This window comes from Pinus tabuliformis, chromosome 2_1 (genome assembly GCF_031772625.1).
Source record: "Pinus tabuliformis cultivar Carrire ecotype Pingquan chromosome 2_1, CPIR1, whole genome shotgun sequence".
In the NCBI taxonomy this organism is placed as follows: domain Eukaryota; kingdom Viridiplantae; phylum Streptophyta; class Pinopsida; order Pinales; family Pinaceae; genus Pinus; species Pinus tabuliformis.
The window spans coordinates 403462159-403484403 of NC_142299.1; the positions used below are offsets into that span (position 1 = coordinate 403462159).

Here is a 22245-nt window from a genome sequence, read left to right on the forward strand (position 1 = left end):
AATAAATAAAATTAGTGGAAATATTGTTATATAGAATATAATAATGGATGTGAATATCAAATACGATATTAGTATTCATTTATTAAATTTGGATTATTAATAAGGATGAGGATTAATATAAAGATTAAATATACATTCATTTAAAAAAATAAATCAAGGGGAAATTATATGAATCAAAGGACATTTTCTCCTTCTTTGTTGAGTAATTCAAACTGTATGTTAAAAGAGGTTAAGTCCATTGAGTCAATCAAACCCTTTGTTAAACCATATGTTAAAAGGGAGTTAAGTATGTTAAGTCAATCAACCCTTAAGTAAAGGATTTCATTGTCCTTATAGAATTACAAATGGAGAGGAAGACCCTCATGAGAATACATGGTTGATGATTGTTTAACTATCCCTAATAAAACTCCCACTAATATTTTGGTTATTTCAATCTATCTGGGCTTGTTTCAAGAAGATAGAATGGTAATTTTGATTTTTAGATTTGGTTTGTGATGATTACACATAATTTTGGTGTGGTTTGTATTATGTGTTTCATTTCCCTATTGATGTTTTTCTTGGGATGTTTTTTTCTTTAAAGCCTCGTCAACATCGATTCATTTTTTTTGGTTTTCCTATGATTTCATGAATTACTTTCTAAAATAAATGCTTATGGCTTACTCTAAACTTTGATATTTTTTACTTCTTTCTTTTACAAATAGGAAGGCTTTACCTTGGTAAATTTTTTATTTTTTTATTTCTTTATTTATTTATTATTATTATTTATTTATTTTATTTTATTTTATTTTATTTTATTTTATTTATTTATTTATCTAAACAAAAAAGCTTTACCTTGGTAATTTAGATCCCATTCTTTTTCATATAAGAAAATATTTATTTAGTGATTTCCATGGGTATCATTGGAATAAAGAAGCCCTTTCAAAAACAAGGATTTTCTTTTTAAAGAAACTGTGAATCAATATAATGGAATAAAATATTTATATTCCATGTGACTTCCAAAATTCACAAAAATGAATAATGGAATAGTGTGATAACTCCGAGACCAAGTAAATATTTTAATTACTGCAGTTTGAACAACTATTTATTTCCTTAATTTAAAAATACTATTTTGGAAGTTAATTCCTTCTTTTTGACTGAAGACAACAGTTAACACTAAATATTATTTTACTCAATAATCAGTTAGGGAAATAGTTACATGTTCCTGACTAAGTTCTTGAAACTAATTTCTTGAGGATTTATTGAGGAGGTCAAGAGGATAGAGGTATCTGAGATCCAGAGTAAAAGAAAAAGGAAAAATACTAAGGAACAGGCTGTGTTGAAATGTCAAACAGACCTATAGGTCCATGTCCAGTTTGGAACAAAGAGTGGTGAGACCATAAGCCTCAAGACAAATATAGTTCCTGTATTCAGGAACAGCTCGGGGGGAGACTACTGAAGTAGTCTCAAGGTTGGGAGGCAAAGATATAAAGAGTTTAAGTCTGTGTGCATACTAAAATAGGAATATTTTAAGCTAGACAACGGTTTAGATAAGTCATGTTATCAGTTCCTTATTAGTTAGACTCTGCCTTATTTATGATATAAATATAATGATGTTGCTCAATAATTTTAAGAGTGAGATAGCTTGATTAAATTATGATAAACTCTCATGATTAATTATTATGATATCATATAAATTCAAGAAAAAGACAGAAAAGACTAGCATTAACGAAATTCATGTTTTTCAGAGAAATAGAACGAATAATGCTATAAAGCTAAACATAGATATGAACCTGAACATAAATATGATATGTAGAGAACAAAACTTCATTTTCATTATCGGAAAATTATTCCATAGAAATTATCAGTATGCTAAGAAAAGATCATTAAATTCTCTATTAAGAAAAAACGAAGAGGAGATTTTTTCACTACAGCGAGCCTCTGCTATAGACACTGTTTAAAATTATTCAACTGAATAAACATTTCAGAAACTCAGAACAAAAGGGAAATATTTGAGTCCTCAGATACACCCAGAACCGTAAATTCTTAATAAGAATCTGGAAATGAAAAATATAGTTTCTTTTCGAAAATATCTAGAAAACAGTTAAACAGGTAAGGGAAAATACTTCAGTAAGAATATTGAGTCGAAGAGAGAAATCAAATATTTCGACCAATCTCTCAAATACATGAATAAGACCGGAAATAGAATCTCTGTATTACCTTTAAGGCATTTATTATATTGCAAAATAGAAACAGAGGCCTTATTCTTCCTAAGCTACAAAACCTTGTTGTTGAAGGCCACAGGGTGCTCATAAAAATTCTAAATTAGTTAAAAACACCGACATATGATTCCAAACATCCATAGAATGTAAGTGAAAGGGTAGCAATAATGCAGGGATAATTTGCAAGGAGAAAACAATTAATAGTAACGAATCTTACATTCCAAAAATTGTTTAAAGAGGAAAACAAGATATATATATATATATATATATATATATATATATATATATATATATATATATATATATATATATATATATATATATATATATATATCTATCTATCTATCTATTCTCCCAATAGTCTCAGAACGAAAACATAACTATTCCATCCAGGGTTCGAATCGCTTCACTCTCATCCTTAAGTAAAATTATACAAACAACTAAACCCGGTCGAGATGCCAGTATACTCTTGCATATTGTTAATAACTGAAAGGCTTCATAAACTTAAACTAAATTCAAATTAAAGAGGGTAATCGATAATGTAGTTATGGCAAAAATTTAAGTGCCAAGTTGCCTACGGAGCCACAACCTTAACTTCTAAAATCAAGCTAGAACCCTTGCATACCCATAATGAAAATAATCCAGTTTTCAAGTCAACTAGAGAGCCGAGCATTAGGCTTGACCAACAGCTTTCCCATCAAAAAAACATAGATTAATACATTTTGTTTAGCAATTAAAAACGATATAGAAACAATATACAAATAAAACCTCCATTAAACTTACCTGGAAAGCTCGAGTGGGTGAATCGATTGATGATAAACTCATACCATGTGTGCCAGCTAAATCCAATGGCTAAGGAATGAAACCTGGGACTTCAAGTATCCCTAGCAATGAAACACAGGTGGTAAGAAATCTTAGAGCCTAGTAAAACTCTAGCAAAGGGTTCTCAAACCCTGAATACAACCATCCCAAAGGAGACCAAAAAAAAAAACTGCAGAGGAAAAATGAAGGGGTAAGCATACCCATTCGAAGTTTAGAAACCCCAAGTAACCCCTTCTGCATCCGATCCAATGGAGAAACTAATGCCATTGATCCGGAATGAATCCCAAGGTGCCAATGAACGAGGCACAATAGTAACGACTCCAACAAAGTGCTACCTCCACCTAGGCCGAGCAGTAATCAGCCAAAGTTAATGCAGGAGGGTGAACCATGAGGTAAGTATTAAATGCAGGATGGGACCAAACTTCCATAAATGACAATGTTATCAAACAGTACCAAGATCATTTAATTAGAAAAACCGTGAAAGGGAAACAAGTGGACTTTATAAGCTGAGCCACCTCGAGAGGCGGACAAATGTCCTCATCTTGACTTTATAGTCTCGGTGTAAATCTTAGATCAAAGTTTGAGATTCGATCACAGTGTAATTCCGGATAATAGTTATTATTCATAACAACATTGGTGATGTGCACGTAGGAAGCAGGGAGCATTCAGCATGAGGAGAACTGGGAACCCTCCCCATCGGACAGTAATGGGAACAGGACCAACATCATTTCAAGAAGGTAATCTAGAAGTATGGGTATAGTTAGGAGATGGGCCAAGAAATTCTAACACAACTATCCTAGAAATTTTACAAGAACTAAAAGACGAGATGGCACGACTACAGGCAAACAATGAGCGACTAATGCAAGAGCAAGAGAAAATTATGAAAATTCTATCTGATAGACAGAACCATCGGCCACTAGCCCCTAGCCCTGAACACAGAAATATGACAGGGGAACAAGAATATCGAACTGAGAATATGGAGACAGAAGGAGGTGAAGAAAATCATGAAGAAGAATCAGATAACGTGTCAAATCACAAGACATAGAAAAGACAGAAATCAGAGCTTCAAGGAGAATTTCGAAAAATAAAACCTCCTCTCTATGATGGTGAACAGGAAGAGGTAGCAGAGGCATGGCTCATTAACATGAACAAGTATTTCCAGCTATACGAGTATGACCATAATCTAAAGGCTCGACTAGCCATTTTTCAGCTACAAGGAAAAGCCACATTATGGTGGGAGGAAGTAAAAATAGTCTGGGGAGTTAATGAACAAAACATAACCTAGGAAAAATTTCAGAGATATTTTAAGGAGAAATATCTAATAAGAAGATTTTATGATGAAAAAGTGAAGGAGTTTCACGATCCCCGACTGGGACAAATGACCATGGATGAGTTAACCAAATTCACATCACTACTTCGATATGCCCCCTACATACGCAAAGAAAAATAAAAAATGCAGTTGTTCATCAACAATCTTCCACTGTTCATGAAAGAACGACTGGAGTTCAGCAACCCCAAAACCATGGATGAAGTTATTTGTAAAGCACAGATCTGTTACCAGCAAAACAAACCAAAGGGAGATTTAAGCAAGAGGTGGGCTGACAAAAATGGGAGTAAATTTGTTCCCAGCCATGAAGGGAACAAGGTTACAAACAATAAAGGATCGTTTAAATGTCCAATTAACCGGAAAATGAATGGAAATCAACCCAGATTTAAGGTACCAGGCGAAAACAGGATGAATGAGCAAGCTGGCAGATCTGAAATAGAATTAAATAACAGACCACCTGTACAGTGTTGGGGGTGAAGAGGGCTGAATTATGTCAAAAACTGTCCACAATGCCGAGCAGCTGATCAAATTTTATAGATATAAGAAGCATCTACCATGGGAGAGCTGGCTAGGAGCATTCCTAAAATTAATGCTGCCCTTGAAGACCATCAGGCAAAATTTCAGCCAACCATGGTTGAATTTGAAGGTAAAGTTTTTGACAGACCTATATCTATTTTAATCGATCTGGGGACTACCCTGAGTTATATGAGCTGTAAAATTGTAGAATAGTGTAAATTGCAATCTGTCAAATTTAAAAATCCATGGCTAGTACAACTAGCCACATGAGCAAAAAGAAGAGTTTTGTCCAAGGTCAACAATTTCCCTCTAAATTTAGCTAATCATACTATTATGGTAGATCTTAATGTGTTACCCTTGGGGTCCTACGACGTTCTTATAGGCATGGACTAGTTGGAAAAGCAATGGTCCCTTATTAACTATAAGACCAAAACCATTAATTATCAAGATGAGAAAGGAGAAAGGAAGGAAATTCAAGGTATTCAAAAACCTCTACATATAAGACCTGTAGCAACCTCCCAATTAGTAAAATGCATTAGAAAAGGCTTCTAAGTAATACAAGTGGGGTATGCTGATTCTAAAGATAATTCTACTTCTGTAGAAAGTATTCTTGTGATACAAAACTTTCCGGATGTATTCCCTGAGGAAATCCTAGACCTACCCCCACAAAGAGATATAGATTTTATCATTGAGTTAATTCTGGGAGTTGCCCCAGTCTCCCGAGCCCCTTACCGCATGATCATACCGGAGCTAACTAAATTGAAAATGCAGCTACAAGAGCTGCTCGATAAAGGGTATATTCGACCCAGTGTGTCCCCTTGGGGAGCTCCAGTTCTCTTTGTTAAAATGAAGGATGGAACCTTAAGGTTGTGCATGGACTATCGTCAGTTAAACAAACTGACCATTAAAAATAAATACCCTTCACCCCATATTGATGAGTTATTTGATCAAATAAACGGTGCAACAGTCTTCGCAAAGATCGATCTCTGCTCAGGATATCATCAGATCCAGATAAAGGGGGAGGATATAAAAAAAACAACATTTAGAACTCGTTATGGACATTATGAGTTGATAGTGCTGCCTTTTCAACTAAATAACACCCCAGCAACCTTCATGTGTCTAATGAACAACACATTTCATCAATACTTAGATAAGTTTGTATTAATCTTCATTGATGAGATATTAATTTACTCTCGAAGCATGGAAGAACATAAGGAACATCTCCATATTGTTCTGCAAGTCTTAAGAGAGCACTAGCTATATGCCAAATACAACAAATGCGACTTCTTTAAGGAGAAAATCTAGTGCTTAGAACATGTCATCAGTAAGAATGGCATTGCAGTAGATCCAGAGAAAATAAGGACTATCATGGAATGGCCAATACCGAAAGATGTAACTGACATAAGATCATTCATGGGTCTAGTTGGATATTATAGATGATTTGTGGAAGGGTTTTCTAGGGTGTCATATCCTATCACTTCTTTACAAAAGAAAGGGAAAGCCTTTAAATGGACCCACGACTGCCAAAAGAGCTTTGATCAACTTAGACACCTACTTACCACTGCGCCTGTTTTGAGCATTGCATATCCTAACAAAGAATACGTGGTTTGTACAGATGCTATCAAGGAGGGTGTAGGTGGTGTATTAATGCAAGACAACAGGGTTGTAGCTTATGAATCAAGGAAACTTAAGGAGTACAAACAAAAGTATTCTGCATATGACTTAGAACTGACAACAGTGATTCATGCCTTTAAAATGTGGCAACACTACATAATGAGTAAGAAATTTCTACTATTGATTGATCATCATAGTCTAACAAGCTACTTTACGCAGCCCACCTTGAATGCTAGACAAGCTCATTGGGCAGATTTCTTAAGTAAATTCAATTTTGAAATCAAGCATTTGAAAGGGAAAGAAAATCGGGTTGTGGATGCTTTGAGTCAAAAGGTAAATTGTTTATATGAAATTTATTTCAGTGAGTCAAGAACAACTTTTTATGAGAAAATTCATGAAACATCGATGCAAGATTTAGTATATAAACATTTATGGCAGCAAGCAAAAGTTCCAAACAGCCATGAACAACAATTAGGATATGAGGTAAATTCAGAAGAATTGTTGATTTATAGGAAGAGGTTATATGTGCCTAATGAAAAACATCTTAAAATTTTAATTTTAGATGAATTTCATAAGATTCCTTGTGCAGGCCATCCTGGATACCAGAAAATGATTTATGCCTTAAGAAAGGAATTTTTCTGGCCTGGTATCAAGAAGGAGGTAGCGGAATATTTAGCAGATGTCTGGAATGCCAGCAAATAAAATCTGAGCACCAACATCGAGCAGGTTTACTCCACCCCTTACCTATTTCTGAAAGGAAATGGGAAACCATATCCATCGATTTCATCACCGGGTTGCCTAAGTCAAAAAGGCAAAATGACTCTATCATGGTAGTGGTAGACAAACTGAGCAAATCCACTCATTTCATACTAGTCTAGTCAACTTATGAATTGGTACAGTTGCTAAAATTTTTATGCAACACATTTTCAAGCTACATGGAATACCCAAAATGATCATCTCAGACCGTGGTGTAAATTTTACATCAGCCTTCTGGAAGGCCCTTTTTGAAGGATTGGGCACACAACTACACTTCAGTACTGCCTATCATCCTCAAACGGATGGAAAAACGGAGAGATTAAACTAAGTGGTTAAAGACATGTTGCGAACTTATGTTATGCAATAGCCATCGAAATGGGATGACTACCTACACTTGGTAGAATTTGTTTATAAAAATGGATACCAAACATCTCTACAAATGAGTCCTTTTGAAGTGTTATATAGACGTAAGTGTAGAACACCCTTGAGTTCGAGTGGACTAGAAGACAAGTTGATGTTAGGACCAGATGTGTTGGAAGAAATGGAGGAAATGGTAAAAAGAGTATGAAACAACTTAAAGGTCACTCAAGACTGGCAAAAGAAACTTTGCTGGCTAGAAACGGAGCTTCCAGGAATTTCAAGTAGGAGACCATGTTTACATTAGAGTACTAGCTAAGAAAAGTACATTGCAATGGATCGGATGTGCTAAGCTAGCACCCCGGTTTTGTGGTCCATTTCAAATCTTAGCTCAAATCGGGCCGGTGGCTTACCAACTTGCCTTACCCAGCCACATTCGTGTGCACAACGTATTCCACGTTTCTCTACTTAAGAAATACATTTATGATACTAAACACGTAATCAATTGGCAAAACATTCAGGTAAAAAATTCAAGAAAATTTCTCTTTAAATACATATTTATTAAAGAAGTTGATTAATGACTTAAGTCATTTTGTTGCTATGTAGGTCGAATCGGAAGGCGAGTTCTTGGTCAAACCTCTGGGTATACTATATCGGAGAGAAGTAACACTGCAGAAATGAGTTATCACCCAGGTTAAAGTGCAATGGCAACACTATGAGTTGGAAGAGGCCACTTGGGAAGATGAGTAGGTTATGAAGGAAACCTTTCCGAATTTGTTTTTTGAATGAAAAACATTGGGACTATGTTACATCTTGGGGGGGGAGATGTGATATCCCCCAGAGCATGTAAATATTTTAATTACTGCAGTTTGAACAACTATTTGTTTTCTTAATTTAAAAATACTATTTTGGAAGTTAATTCCTTCTTTTTGAATGAAGATAACAATTAACAATAAATATTATTTTACTCAATAATTAGTTAGGGAAACAATTAACTATTCTTAACTAAGTTCTTGAAACTAATTTCTTGAGGATTTATTGAGGAGATCAAGAGGATAGAGGTATCTAAGATCCAGAGAAAAAGAAAAAGGAAAAATACTAAGCAACAGACTATGTTGAAATGTCAGACAAACCTATAGGGCCATGTCCTGTTTGGACCAGAGGGCGGTGAGACTATAAGTCTCAAGAAAAATATAGTTCATGTATTCAGGAACAACTCGAGGGGAGACTACTAAAGTAAACTCAAGGTTGGGAGGCAAAGATATAAGGAGTTCAGGTCTGGGTGCAGACTGAAATAGGAATATTTCAAGCTAGACAACAGTTCAGATAAGTAATGTTATCAGTTGCTTATTAGTTAGACTCTGCCCTATTTATGATGTAAATATAATGATCTTTCTCAATAATTTTAAGAGTGAGATAGCTTGATTAAATTACGGTAAACTGTCATGATTAATTATTATTATACTGTATAAATTCAAGAAAAAGACAGAAAAGACTAGCGTTAATGAAATTCATGTTTTTCAGAGAAATAGAAAGAATAATGCTATAAAGCTAAACATAGATATGAACTTGAACATAAATATGATATGTAGAGAACAAAACTTCATTTTTTTCATTATCAGAAAATTGTTCCATAGAAATTATTAGTATGCTAGGAAAAGGTCTTTAAATCCTCTGTTAAGCAAAACTGAAGAGGAGATTTTTCACTATAGCGAGCCTCTGTTATAGACACCGTTTAAAATTATTCAACTGAATAAACATTTCAAAAACTCAGAACAAAAGGGAAATATTCGAGTCCTCGGATATGCCTAGAACCGTAAATTCATAATAAGAATCCGGAAAGGAAAAATATAGTTTCTTTTCAAAAATATCTAGAAAACAGTTAAACAAGTAAAGGAAAATACTTCAGTAAGAATACCGAGTTGAAGAGCGAAATCAAAGAGTTCGACCAATCTCTCAGATATATAAATAAGACCGGAAATAGAATCTCTATATTGCCTTTAAGGCATTTATTAAATTGAAAAATAGAAACAGAGGCCTTATTCTTCCTAAGCTACAAACTCTTGCTGCTGAAGGCGACCGGGTGCTCATAAAACTTCCAAATTATTTAAAAACACCAACATATGATACGAAACATCCATAGAAAGCAAGAAAAAGGCTAGCAATAACACAGGGATAATTTCCAAGGAGAAAACAATTAACAGTAACAAATCTTACATTCCAGAAATTGCTTAAAGATGAAAACAAGATTATATATATATATATATATATATATATATATATATATATATATATATATATATTCTCCTAACAGTCTCAGAACCAAAACATAACTATTCCAGCCAGGGTTCGAATTGCTTCACCCTCGGCCTTAAGTAAAATTATACAATTAGCTAAACCCGGTTGAGATGCCGGTATAATCTTGCAGATTGTTCATAATCGAAAGGCTTCATAAACTTAAACTAAATTCAAATTACAAAGGGTAATCAATAATGCAGTTATGGAAAAAATATAAGTGCCAAGTTCCCTACGGAGCCACAACCTTAACTTCTAAAATCAAGCCAAAACCCTTGCATACCCAGAATGAAAATATTCCAGTTTTTAAGTTGACTAGAGAGTTGAGCATTAGGCTTGACCAACAGCTTGTCCATCACACGGTCTCTGCAAAATCCTCCACCCCTACTGGGTGGGAAAAACAAAGATTAATACGTTTTATTTAGCAATTAAAAATGACAGAGAACAAATCTACAAATAAAACCTCCATAAAACTTACCTAGAAAGCTCGAGTGGGCGAATCGATTGATGATAAACTCATACCATGTGTGCCAGCGGACTCCAATGGCCGAATAATGAAACCCGAGACTTCAAGTATCCCTAGCAACGAAACACAGGTAGTAAGAAATCTCAGAGCACAATAAAACTCTAGCAGAGGGTTCTTAAACCCTGAATACAATTATCCCAGAAGAGACCATAAACAATAACCGCAAATGAAAAATGAAGGGGTAAGCATACCCATTCGATGTTTAGAGACACCAAGAAACCCCTCCTCCGTCCGATCCAGTGGAGAAACTAATGCTGTTGATCCAGAATGAATCTCAAGGTGATAGTGAACGAGGTACAATAGTAATGAGTCCAACAAAGCGCCACCTTCACCTAGGCCGAGTAGTGATCAGCTAGAGTTAATACAGGAGGGTGAACTATGAGGTAAGTGTTAAATGCAGGACATGACCAGACTTCCATCAACGGTAGTGTTATCAAATAGTACCAGGATCATTTAATTAGAAAAACAACGAAAGGGAAACAAGTGGACTTGGTAAGTTGACCCACCTCGAGAGATGGACAACTGTCCTCATCCTGACTTTATAGTCTCGGTGTAAATCTTAGATCAAAGTTTGAGAGGTGATCACAATGTAATTCCAGATAATAATTCTTATTCATAACGAAAATATACAATATGCTTTAATTATGTGTAACAATTTTCATTAAAATAATAATGCTCATATGCTAAATGGAAATGCTAGGATTGTTGAATAAGATAAGTAATTATTATTTATGTATAGACAAATAAAACCTTTATATTCCATGTGACTTCCAAAATACACAAAAATGAATACAATTACATTGCCAATTATCAATAACTTTTCCCAAAAATTAATAAATTATAAATACTAAAAAATATGATTATAAATTTGTCCAAAAATATGATTATACATTTGTCCAATTTTTTACAACTAGTAACCTCTTGTCAAAAAAAGGGTTACAAATTTAATATAAACAAAATGGTTACAGATTTAATCTCAACAAAAATGAGATAAGATATCGATTTTACAAATAGCAATACTCTTCTTCTTAATCATGTGACCACAATTTACCAGATTTAATCTAAACAAAGATGAGATAAGATATCGATTTTGCAAATAGCAATTCTCTTCGGAGTTTGTCTATAATGCGACTTTTTGGAGATTCCGGTGACGGAATCCGGCAGAAGAAATTGAGGTTAAATCTTGATTTGTTGCAGTTAAAATGGTTTTTTAACTGCATATTTGGATTCAGCACCCTCGAAAACCCCTGGGACGCTTTCATTGTGCAGAAACTAGCTATCAAACTTGCGATTCCAATAAATTCCTGCCGGATTTCGACCGGAAAAACCCGCCAGAAAGGCTTTCAAAAAGTCGCGTTATAGACAACTGCATTCTCTTCTTCTTAATCATGTGACAACAATTTTAAATTTTTAACGGTTTTTTAATCAATTAAAATAATAAGTTTTTTTTATAATTATGATTTTTAATTAATATATTGTTATTATTTATTATATTGTATTGTATTGAACTTCCCAGCTGGCGCAATCGGTTAACGCTACGGTGTTCTCATACTGGGGCAATAATGACCGACCAGATTTCTCCACGTTTCCTGCTTCCGAGTACATGGCTATAAAATATTGACGTGTGCAACCCAATTGCTCTTTCAAACATGGGTGAGATACTTTTTAGCAATTACTGTATATAGTTGTTTTTTGTCACTTATTTTAGTGTGTTTAGAGGTGTAATCCATTAAAATAAAAAAAATCAGATACAATTCAATACAACAAAATATAAAATATTGTTTCAAAATTGTTTAATATTTTTTTATTAAATATTTGTAAAAAATATTTTTAAATGGAAAAATTACATCATATGAATATACTAAAATCTTGAAAACATAAATATTTCCACATCAAATTTTTGATATTTGAAAATATTAATTTAATACAGAGTTATTATAAATTTTGTTATCATGCCATGTAAAAACCATCATTAAATTTCATATTAATGTCAAAAGATTAATATTAATTAGTATTCGTATTAAATCTAATATTAATATTAATATTATTAAATTTAATAATTTTGGTTTAATAATTTGAAGAAAAGTTTGTATCTCTAGGGATTTGGTCCCTCTTCATGCATGATAGATAGGGAATTAGATGGAATTAAATGGATTTAGGTCGGTGGTTGTAAGTTTGGTGTGGTGTATTCAGATTTTCTCGCTATTTCTTCTCACTCATTGTTATTAAAATTTTGTGAATTTCTTTTTGAAATCTATAATATTAAAATTATATTTTAAAATTTGCAATACACCCTATCCTATTCTCCTTATAGAAGTGGGTCTTTCCCCTATCGAGAGCCTAGCTATGACTAGGGTTCTGTTGTACAAGCACAAACTCAATAACATATGAGACCATAGACTTCATAACCTAGCTTTAAATTCTAGCCAAAACCACCTAAGGCTCAAGTCAGGTTGGTGTAAAGACACCAGAATTGGTTAAACCATTGGGAGATCAACGAGAATGTTTCATTGCAAAACATTAATAACATTAAAAATATTTTTACTTCTAAGTTCAAAGAAAAAATGTGGTGTGAGAAAGATTTAGCAGCTAAAATAAAACTAAGATATTACAAGGAGGTCATCAACCCCACCCTAGAAGATCAAAAGTATCTCTTTTTTTTAGCTAGCTCAAAGAAGAAAATTAATATAGCCAAGATTAGAATGAACTCTCATGAGCTTCATAGTGAAACGGGTCGTTGGGCAGTTCCTAAAACACCATGGATGGAAAGGATCTGCCATCTCTGTTAGAATATGAACATTGAGGATGAAAATCACTTCCTCTTGGAGTGCCCCGCGTACAACTACATTAGAGCTCAGTGTCATAATCTTTGTTGTGATACTGACCTTCCTAGCCTTTTACAATGCCAAAATTATAGTGAGGTCCAGAGGCTTCTCTCCAAGCTTTTTGACCATAGGAATAAAATCTTAAATCAAACTAAATAATTCGTTTCTTTACGTCTGATAGACCAAAATTTGGTCTCAGTGGAACGTTAACCATCATTATCAAAAACATGGTTACTAAAATTTTATATGATATTAGAATTATATTTTATTTTATTTTATAAATATTAATTAATAATTAATTTCATTTTTTCAAATTTATCAATAATTTAATTTATATATCTAATGTATTTTAAAATATGACTATAATTTGTTGCTGCTCAATTTTGAAAGTATATTCTATGGTAGTGATTTGAATGTTACATGTAACATTTTAACTCTCAATTATCTCTCACTGTAACAAATATTAATTAATAAAATTAAATAATAATTAATTTGATTTTTTCAAATTTATTATCTATTTAATTTATATCTCACTATAACAAATATTAATTAATAAAATTAAATAATAATTAATTTGATTTTTTCAAATTTATTATCTATTTAATTTATAGATCTGTTGAATGTTTTATCTCGTAGGGTAGTGATTCGAATGTTACATGCAGCATTTTAACTCTCATTTATCTCACAGAGTGAAAAATATTAATTAATAAAATAAAATAATAATTAATTTAATGTTTTCAAATTTATTAATTATTTAATTTATTTTTTTCAGTAAGAAAAAATCTGCATGTATTATATTGAGAAAATATATGGATCATGGATACAATGAAGACAGATAGTCTTGGACTAATGATCAGAAAGGAAGGCGTATGGCCTCAGTAAAACAACGAGGGCTGAAAACATACAAGGAGCCGATTGTGTGCATATAACTGCGCAGAATAGACAGCATGCATGGAGTCATATAGTGAGCAGATGAGCGCTTGTGACTGCGCCAAGAAAATGTGTGAAATCATATAAAGAAACACAGGCAGAGAGGCAATATAATGAGTATACTGCCATATTATAATAACCAAGCTTCATAGCTCGCGATACAAAAAGAACGAGGCACAGATTGTTATGCATATGGCCAGTTAGACCTGTGTGGGCATTGACCCCATAATAGAAGGCAGAATGGAAACCAGCGGCAGGCAGGAGGCCTGGAAGATGCGCCTGTTCCTCCATGTCCAGATATTCCAGCATGTGAGACAGAAAAGAGCCTGCCTTGCGGAACTTTGATCGGCCCACCAAGAAAAAGCATCCTGTACAGAGGTGAAAAAACAGTGAGGAAAACCAAAATGCATGGAGAGTTCATTCCAGATTGCTTGGGAGGCGGGGCAATGGAAAAACATGTGGGTATTGGATTCATTCTCCAGAAGGCAAAGAAGGCATCTGCCTGGACCGTGCCAACCTTTCCTCTGTAATACTTCCCAGGTGAGGTTCTTATCAGAAAAGAGAAGCCAAGAGAAAAGAATGGCTTTGAGGGGGCAAGGGGCCTTCCAGAACTTAACAGGAAAAACAAAGGGAAGGGGAGGGAGATCGGCGATGATGGAGGAGTATATTTTCCGGACAGATATGGGATGGATGGTGGAGTCAGTGGACCATATGAGGGAGTCTTTTGTGCCAAGTTGGACAATCCCATGGTGGGAGAAGCGGGAAGTGAAGGAAAGCCATAGGGGACGGAGGAGGGGAGGGATGGCCAGCTGGAGGTCGGTTTTCCATATCGGTTGAAGAGAGGACCAGGAGTCAATGAGGGAGTTCCAAGTGAAAAATCCTCTAGAATGGAAGAAAAAGAGCAATGAATGGGGGATCATGGATTCCAGGTTATATAGAGTGGGGTCAATACCAATAAGGATACAGGAGCCGGAGTAGAGAGTCCATTTAAGGTGCTTCCTGAAAAAAGGTTGGATCTTTTTGAAGCTGTTCCAAATGGGGGAACCACATCGGATTCCAAGCGAAGGTCTATAGAACCAGTGAACCAAGGGGCGGCCTTTTAGATACTTTTGTCTTATCAAGAGACTCCACGGACCATTTCCAAATAAACCTCTGTGAAGAGATTTGCAAATGAGCGCCTTGCCAAAGAGATGCAAATCGAGGAGACCCCAACCACCCTTCTCTTTAGGACGAGAAATCGAGCCCATCTTTACCAAATGAATTTTGGAGGGAGTAGATCGACCACTCCACAAAAAGATGGCAGCTAAAGATTTCAACTGCTTGATAACAGAAATCGGGAGGAGAAAAAGGTGGCTCCAGTACACTGAGAGTTGTGAGAGGACCGACTGAACCAAGGTGAGTCTGCCTGCTAGAGAGAGAAAGCGCATTTCCCATCGGGAGATCTTGTGGAAGAAACGGTCCACCAGCCAGGCCCAATCCATACTATGATACCCCTTTGCTTTAAGGCGGAAGCCCAGGTAGGTAAAACCGTCCTTTATGAGGGCAAGATTGATTCCAAAACGAGCAGCAATCCACTGGGCCAGATCAGGATTTGTGTCATTATGATAAAGCACGGATTTTCCACAGTTGATCGAAAGACCTGTTGCAGCCTGGAATTTACTGAAAAGCGTGTGGAGGTATATCCAGGATGGCTTGCAAAGCATGGCAAAAAGAAGGATGTCATCGACAAAGAAGTTATGGGAGAGGGAGATGTCTCTGCATATACGGACCAGCTTGCATCTACCCTCGTCCACAGCATGGTTGATGTGCGAGCTGAGGCAGTTCATTACCAAAATAAAGAGGAGCGGGGAGAGAGGGCATCCCTGACGGAGCCCTCTCTCGGCATGGAAGAAGGTGGATGGAACCCCATTAATAATTACTGAGAACTAGACAGATTCCACGCACGCCATGATCCACCGGATAGCCATAGGCCTTAAGCCGATTTTAGAAAGAAGAATTTTGAGAAAACTCCAGTCGACACAGTCAAAGGCCTTTTTGAGGTCAATTTTAAGAGCAGCAGCATTAATGTTCCTGTTAGAGATAGAGTGAAGACACTCCTGTGCCATGGCAACGGCATCCATGATAAGCCGGTCCTTGAGGAAAGCGTGCTGTTCTTTAGAAATAAAAGAATTGAGAACTTTCTTCAATCTGTCTGCTATAATTTTGGAGATGATCTTATATAGGGAATTGCACAAAGAAATCGGCCTATATTCGCCAAAAGAGGAAGCATTTTCTGTCTTAGGAATTAAGGCAATAAAAGTGGCAGAGAGAGCGCTGTTGATGCTGCCAGAATGACGGGACGCATCAACCATGCTGAGGAGATCTTTTTTAAAGAGATCATAAAAATGGGAGAAAAATTCCACCGGCCAGCCATCTGGGCCGGGACTCTTGTCTTTGCTGAAAGACTTAATGGTTGCCGAAAGTTCTTCCTCCGTGACAGGCCTGTAGAAAACATCATTGGCCTCATCATCAAACATGACCGGAAGATAATGGACCGCCCAGAGAGAATCATTTATCTCACTGTGTTGCCTTGTATATTGTTGCCTGTAGAAGCGAGTGGCCTCCGCTGAGATTTCATGCTGAGAGGAGAAACATAGGCCATGGTCATTTACAATCTTCTATATTGAATTTTTAATTCTGCGACCGTTTGCGAAATTGTGGAAAAACCGGGTGTTCCTGTCCCCGTCTTTGAGCCAAATGGCACGACTTTTAAGCCGCCAAGTGGCTTCTTCTTTTAGGAGAAGTGCATTTTTCTTTCTTTCAAGGGAGCTCATGAGGGAGGCCTTGTCGATCGTCCTACCACTGATATGAATAGAAGAGGCAATCCTGTCTATTTCTGAGTTGATGTCAAGAAGTTCCTGTGCATCTTTTTGCTTCTTCGCATACTGCCAAGTCTTCGTCTTATCTCTTAGGAGCTGGATCTTGTCCCGAAAAGTTAGAAGGAAAGCATCCTGTGAACTGTTGATTTCCCCCCAGCTTGATTTTATAAACTCATTAAAAGATTCGTCCAGTAGATGAATGGAGTTGAATTTAAATGAGTATCCCATTCTTCGTTCCGCCTGAGCCCATTCAAGGAAAATGGGCTTGTGATCAGATGTGAGCTCCCCGCCATGTTTTGCATGCGGCATCCCCTATTGAAGGATAACACTGGAGTGCAGAAGAAAACGGTCGATTCTTTTCGCTATGAAGGCAGAATCCAATCTGCCATTGTCCCAGGTGGGGGTCATAACGTCCGGGCATATGTCGACAAGGTTCCTGTTAAAAAACTCCCTCCTCATTCTAACTGCCAACCTGTCGACTGATTGGCCGTGCCCCCAGCATTCTTTTGGGCTTAACGTAAGGTTGAAATCGCCAGCAATAAGCAACGAATTAATGTCCAAAATGCCAGTGGAGAATAAAGAATCCCAGAAAGGGGATCTGTGCCTGTAAGGAGCGTATATGTTCAGCAAATTTAAAATATTCGGACGCCCTCTAATGGATGCAGAGAGTAGGATGCCTGCGGAGCATTTAAAAGCCTTTGCCTTGATCAAAGTGGGGTCCCACATGGACACCAATCCACCAGAGAGACCATCCGCATTAGTGGCAGCCATATGCCATGTAGGAAGCATCTTGCGGAAGAAAGCAAGGGATACCGAGCTGGGATGCATTGTTTCTTGGATGAAAATGATGGAGGGCCGAGCAGAGAGGAAAGTACCCTTTAGAGCCAAAAACTTAGGGCCGGCTCCAAGGCCCCTGATGTTGTAAGAGATGATGAAGGTCATTTGGACGGCTGGCCAGCCGAGCTTGCTCTAAGGGGCTGAGGAGGAGGGGACTCGAAGATAGGAACATCAATGAGGGGAAGGTTAGATAAACCCATTTCAGAGGATATAGTACCCATTTCAGAGGATATTAGCTGTTTTTAATTTGTATAAAAATTTAGAGTTGTTTTTAGTACGAAATTTTTTGGACTTTTTGAGTTTTGATTTGTGTTATTTATATTAGTTTTTGACTGTATATATGAGTTCAAGGCCTTGAAAAATTGTGACATTATATATGGATTCAACACCTTAAAAAACCCCTAAAGCACTTTGATTGCTCAGAAATTACCTATTAAATTTGTGATTTCAATAAATTCATTTAATTTCAATAAATTCTTGCTTAATTTTAGAAAAATTAAATTAAAAAAACCCACCTAAAAATTTTAAAAAATCTCATTAAAAACCAATAATAAAAATTTCAAAAATATAATCCAAACATTCCATAAATCTCATTAAAAACCAATAATAAAAATTTCAAAAATCTAATCAAAACATTCCATAGTGGTGATTTGAATGTTACATGTAGCCCTTGAACTCCCAGTCATCTGACAGTATCCGTGGACGATTCTGATTGAGTTGACTATGCATTAAAATGAGAGTTAAAATGGTAATCAAGTGCACTCAAGTCGGATGCCGATGCCACACGTCTCTCCCGATATCACATTTATTGTGTGACTGAATTAAAAAATCTACTCATATATTATTTAATTTTTCTTTATATTTTTTCAGAGAGAAAAATTTTCATAGAAAAATTAAAAATATTTAATTTTCTTTATTTACGAGTGGTTTATCAACAAGGCAGTGGAATGGAATTTGGTAGATAAATTGGGTTTTATATGATAATTTATTAGATGAAATTTGATAGATACTTTTTTTTACATAATAGTTGGTTAAATAAATATAGCTATAAATTTTGCTATTTATAAAATGATTAAAATAAATATTTATAAAATGATTGAAATAGATATTAGAAAATAATTAAAATAAAAAATAGAAATTGTAATAGTTACCGAATTTAAATTTAATAGTTATTCTAAATGTGAAATTCCTACCCTGCCAGGGACATTGCTTTGAAAAACTTATAAGAATTGAATTTTAAACCTAATTTTATATTTGTATATTTTTTCCTTAATTTTTATTTTTCGAAACATTTATTCTCTTAATTTTATAACATCGAATTATTTCATTTTTTACAAACTTACAAAATATTACGAAATATTTTGATGTTTGCAAATTAGAAACGAATCAAACATACAAAAGTTAAATTTCAACATTTAAAAATAAATTTCCACATTTTTATTTCTTATAACATCGAATTATTTCATTTTTTACAAACTTACAAAATATTACGAAATATTTTGATGTTTGCAAATTAGAAACGAATCAAACATACAAAAGTTAAATTTCAACATTTAAAAATAAATTTCCACATTTTTATTTCTTGAATTTAATATTCACTATCAACCATGGGTTTGTTAAAACAATATACTTGGTAACCATAATAATTAAAAATATATTTTTTTAAATCTTTTTTTTTAAAAAGGGGTGCAACTTTATGGAAGAAGCTTGTTTCATATATCTCATCAATTACATTATGTTTACACATGGTTGTTTATGTTACAGTAACTTATCATGTCACATCTGCCATTAGAATTGGGGTAGAAAAGTTATTATTAAACCCTTCCAACCATTAATTGAATTTAATGATTTTGAAGAAGTTAGTTTCTATAATGGAATTTATCATCAGAATAATTGATTTTATTGATTTTGAAGAAGCTAGTTGCTATAATGGAATTTCCCAATGTTGATTGAATTTTGATTGAGTTAGGTCTTTGAATCTTGAAACCTTATTATCAGATATTCCCACTTAGGATCAAGGTAAGAAGTTTGTTGATGGGATCCAAATTAGAACTTTGAATTCTCCCACTCCTAAATGATTTATGGTTATAAGGATCTAAGCTAGAGCTTTGAATTCTTTATGTGGTGATTTTTTTGGTTTACCATGAACCATATTCATTTCATATGGTGGTTTTTGGTTGACCACTAACCATCTTCCATTTATAATAGTGGTTTATGGTTTACCAATAATGATTTTTACTTGAACAATGTGATAGTTTGACATAACCACTAACCAATTTGATTTGAATAATGTAATGGTTTTTTTTTACAATTTAATATCATAACTTGAACAATGATAATTTTGAAAGGAAAATAACCAATTTACTTTGAATGATGTGGTGATTTCTAGTAAATCACCAACCACCTTCACTTCAATTATATGGTAGCTTTGGATTTACCACAAACTATCTTCACTACATCAATTTATAACCCTCTAAAGGTGTACGAGAGGTTTTTTCAATCATTGTACAACCCTTGAGGTGTGGAGAGCATTAATTTTTACTTTATAGAATATACAAAATTGGATTAAGGTCATGCCCAAAATCATTTGGAATAATAGTTCAATGATATCCTTTTATTTTTCCATTTGTTCTTTCTCGTGAGTCTTTACCTCTTTCGAGGTAAGAATTAATGCATTTTATTTACCTTTTGATAGTCCAATAATTTATCTATTCATAGTGGATTGTTTTCCCAACTAGATGTTCATTTTTAGACATCTAGATATTGACAATTTTTTAAGCATATGTTCATTGAAGCTCAATTTAAGATTGAAGATGACAAAATTTATTGGTACAACTATTTAAACATGTGACTGGGTGGTGAATGTCAAACTATGAGTCCCTAGACAATAACCATGTTTGATACTACATAGATATGAATTGTAAATGTTATCTTTGATGATGTGTTGTCATGATCCATTGATGAGTTGTTAGTGAAATATTGATCTAGAATGGTCCAATTGATGTACTATAACTTCATATCCTAAGATCAATATAATGAGTTGAATATGACATAAACCCCTTTCCAGGTTAATAACTAAGCATAAGTGATACATAACAAGAAAATGACATTTTTTTATGCCACATTCAATTCTTTGTATTGATCTTATGATCTGAATTTCTATAGATCAACTAAATACTTATAGTTCTAGATTTCACTGACAACTCATGAATGGATTATGAAAACATCATAAAATAAAAACCTATAAATTAAAAATAAAAAAATCAATTATTAAAACAAATTATTATGATGGAAAATTAAAATAAAATAGTAAAAATTACCTTATAATCATTATCAATAATAAATAATGAAATATTATATAAAAATGATAAAAGATAATGTTTAGAAAATAATATGTATTTTTTAAAATAAAATTTTAATAAACTATATATATATATATAAAGCTTGGTAGGACTACATTTTCATCATGTCTAATTTTTTAGAGATAGCACAAGATTTGAACCAAGACTTATGGTTCTGCCATTGCCAATTGAGCTACCCCAAGTGGACATTGTTTTATAAAATATGAAAAAATAGATTTCATGTTATTTTTAATAATATCAATATTAATTTATCAAAATTGTATTAGTGATAAAGATGTTGATACTAATATGTGTTTAATCAACATTAATTTATCAAATCTTAATTAGATATACACATTCATCTATATGAATGGAAGATAATTTCCTCCATTTCCAAGCTTGAAGTTAAGTCTGTTGATTCATTTAATAAAGGTTTATTTTCTCTTATAGGATTATGAAGGGAAAGGATAATGTTATTTGGGAAAAAAATGTTGATGATGGTTTGGACACTCTTCGTAAGAGTCTTATTATAATTTTGGTTATATTAGTTTATCTAATTTAATTTTATTTAAAAAAAAAGGGAAAGGTAATTTTAATTTTTACCATTGGTTTTTGGTAATTACACATATTTTTTTTTATGGTTTATATTATGTGCTACATTCTCTCAATTAAATTTTTTTTATACTTTTTTAAAAAACCCCTTTAGCATAGAGACATCAATTTCTTTAGTTTTGTTTTGCCTCCTAGTATTCTTCTTCTAGAAAAAAATGTTTGTGACATACTCAAAACCTATATATATATATATATATATATATATATTTCCATTTTGGAAAGGTCTTACGTTCGTATTTGTAAAACTAAGGGACCTCTTTTTGAAAATAGGGATTTTCCTACTCATAGTGTTAGTCTTTTAGATCTCTTTCTTTTTAATTTAAGAAGTTCTTTATTTGATGTTTCAAATTGGCATTAGTGGAACAAGGGATCACCTTTCAGAAAGGAGGGTTTTCCACTCAGAGCCTTTGTCTTTTAAATCTCTTTCTTTT

At 34.1% G+C, this 22245-nt stretch overlaps 1 protein-coding gene across 1 annotated transcript; it reads right to left on the reverse strand.

Moving 5' to 3' along the window:
* Nucleotides 1-16823: 16823 nt before the first annotated feature.
* On the reverse strand, nucleotides 16824-17333 carry LOC149200583 (uncharacterized). The gene has a single exon (XM_089400992.1). It carries the CDS (start codon nucleotides 17331-17333, stop codon nucleotides 16824-16826), a length of 510 nt encoding a protein of 169 aa, XP_089257118.1.
* Nucleotides 17334-22245: the final 4912 nt, after the last annotated feature.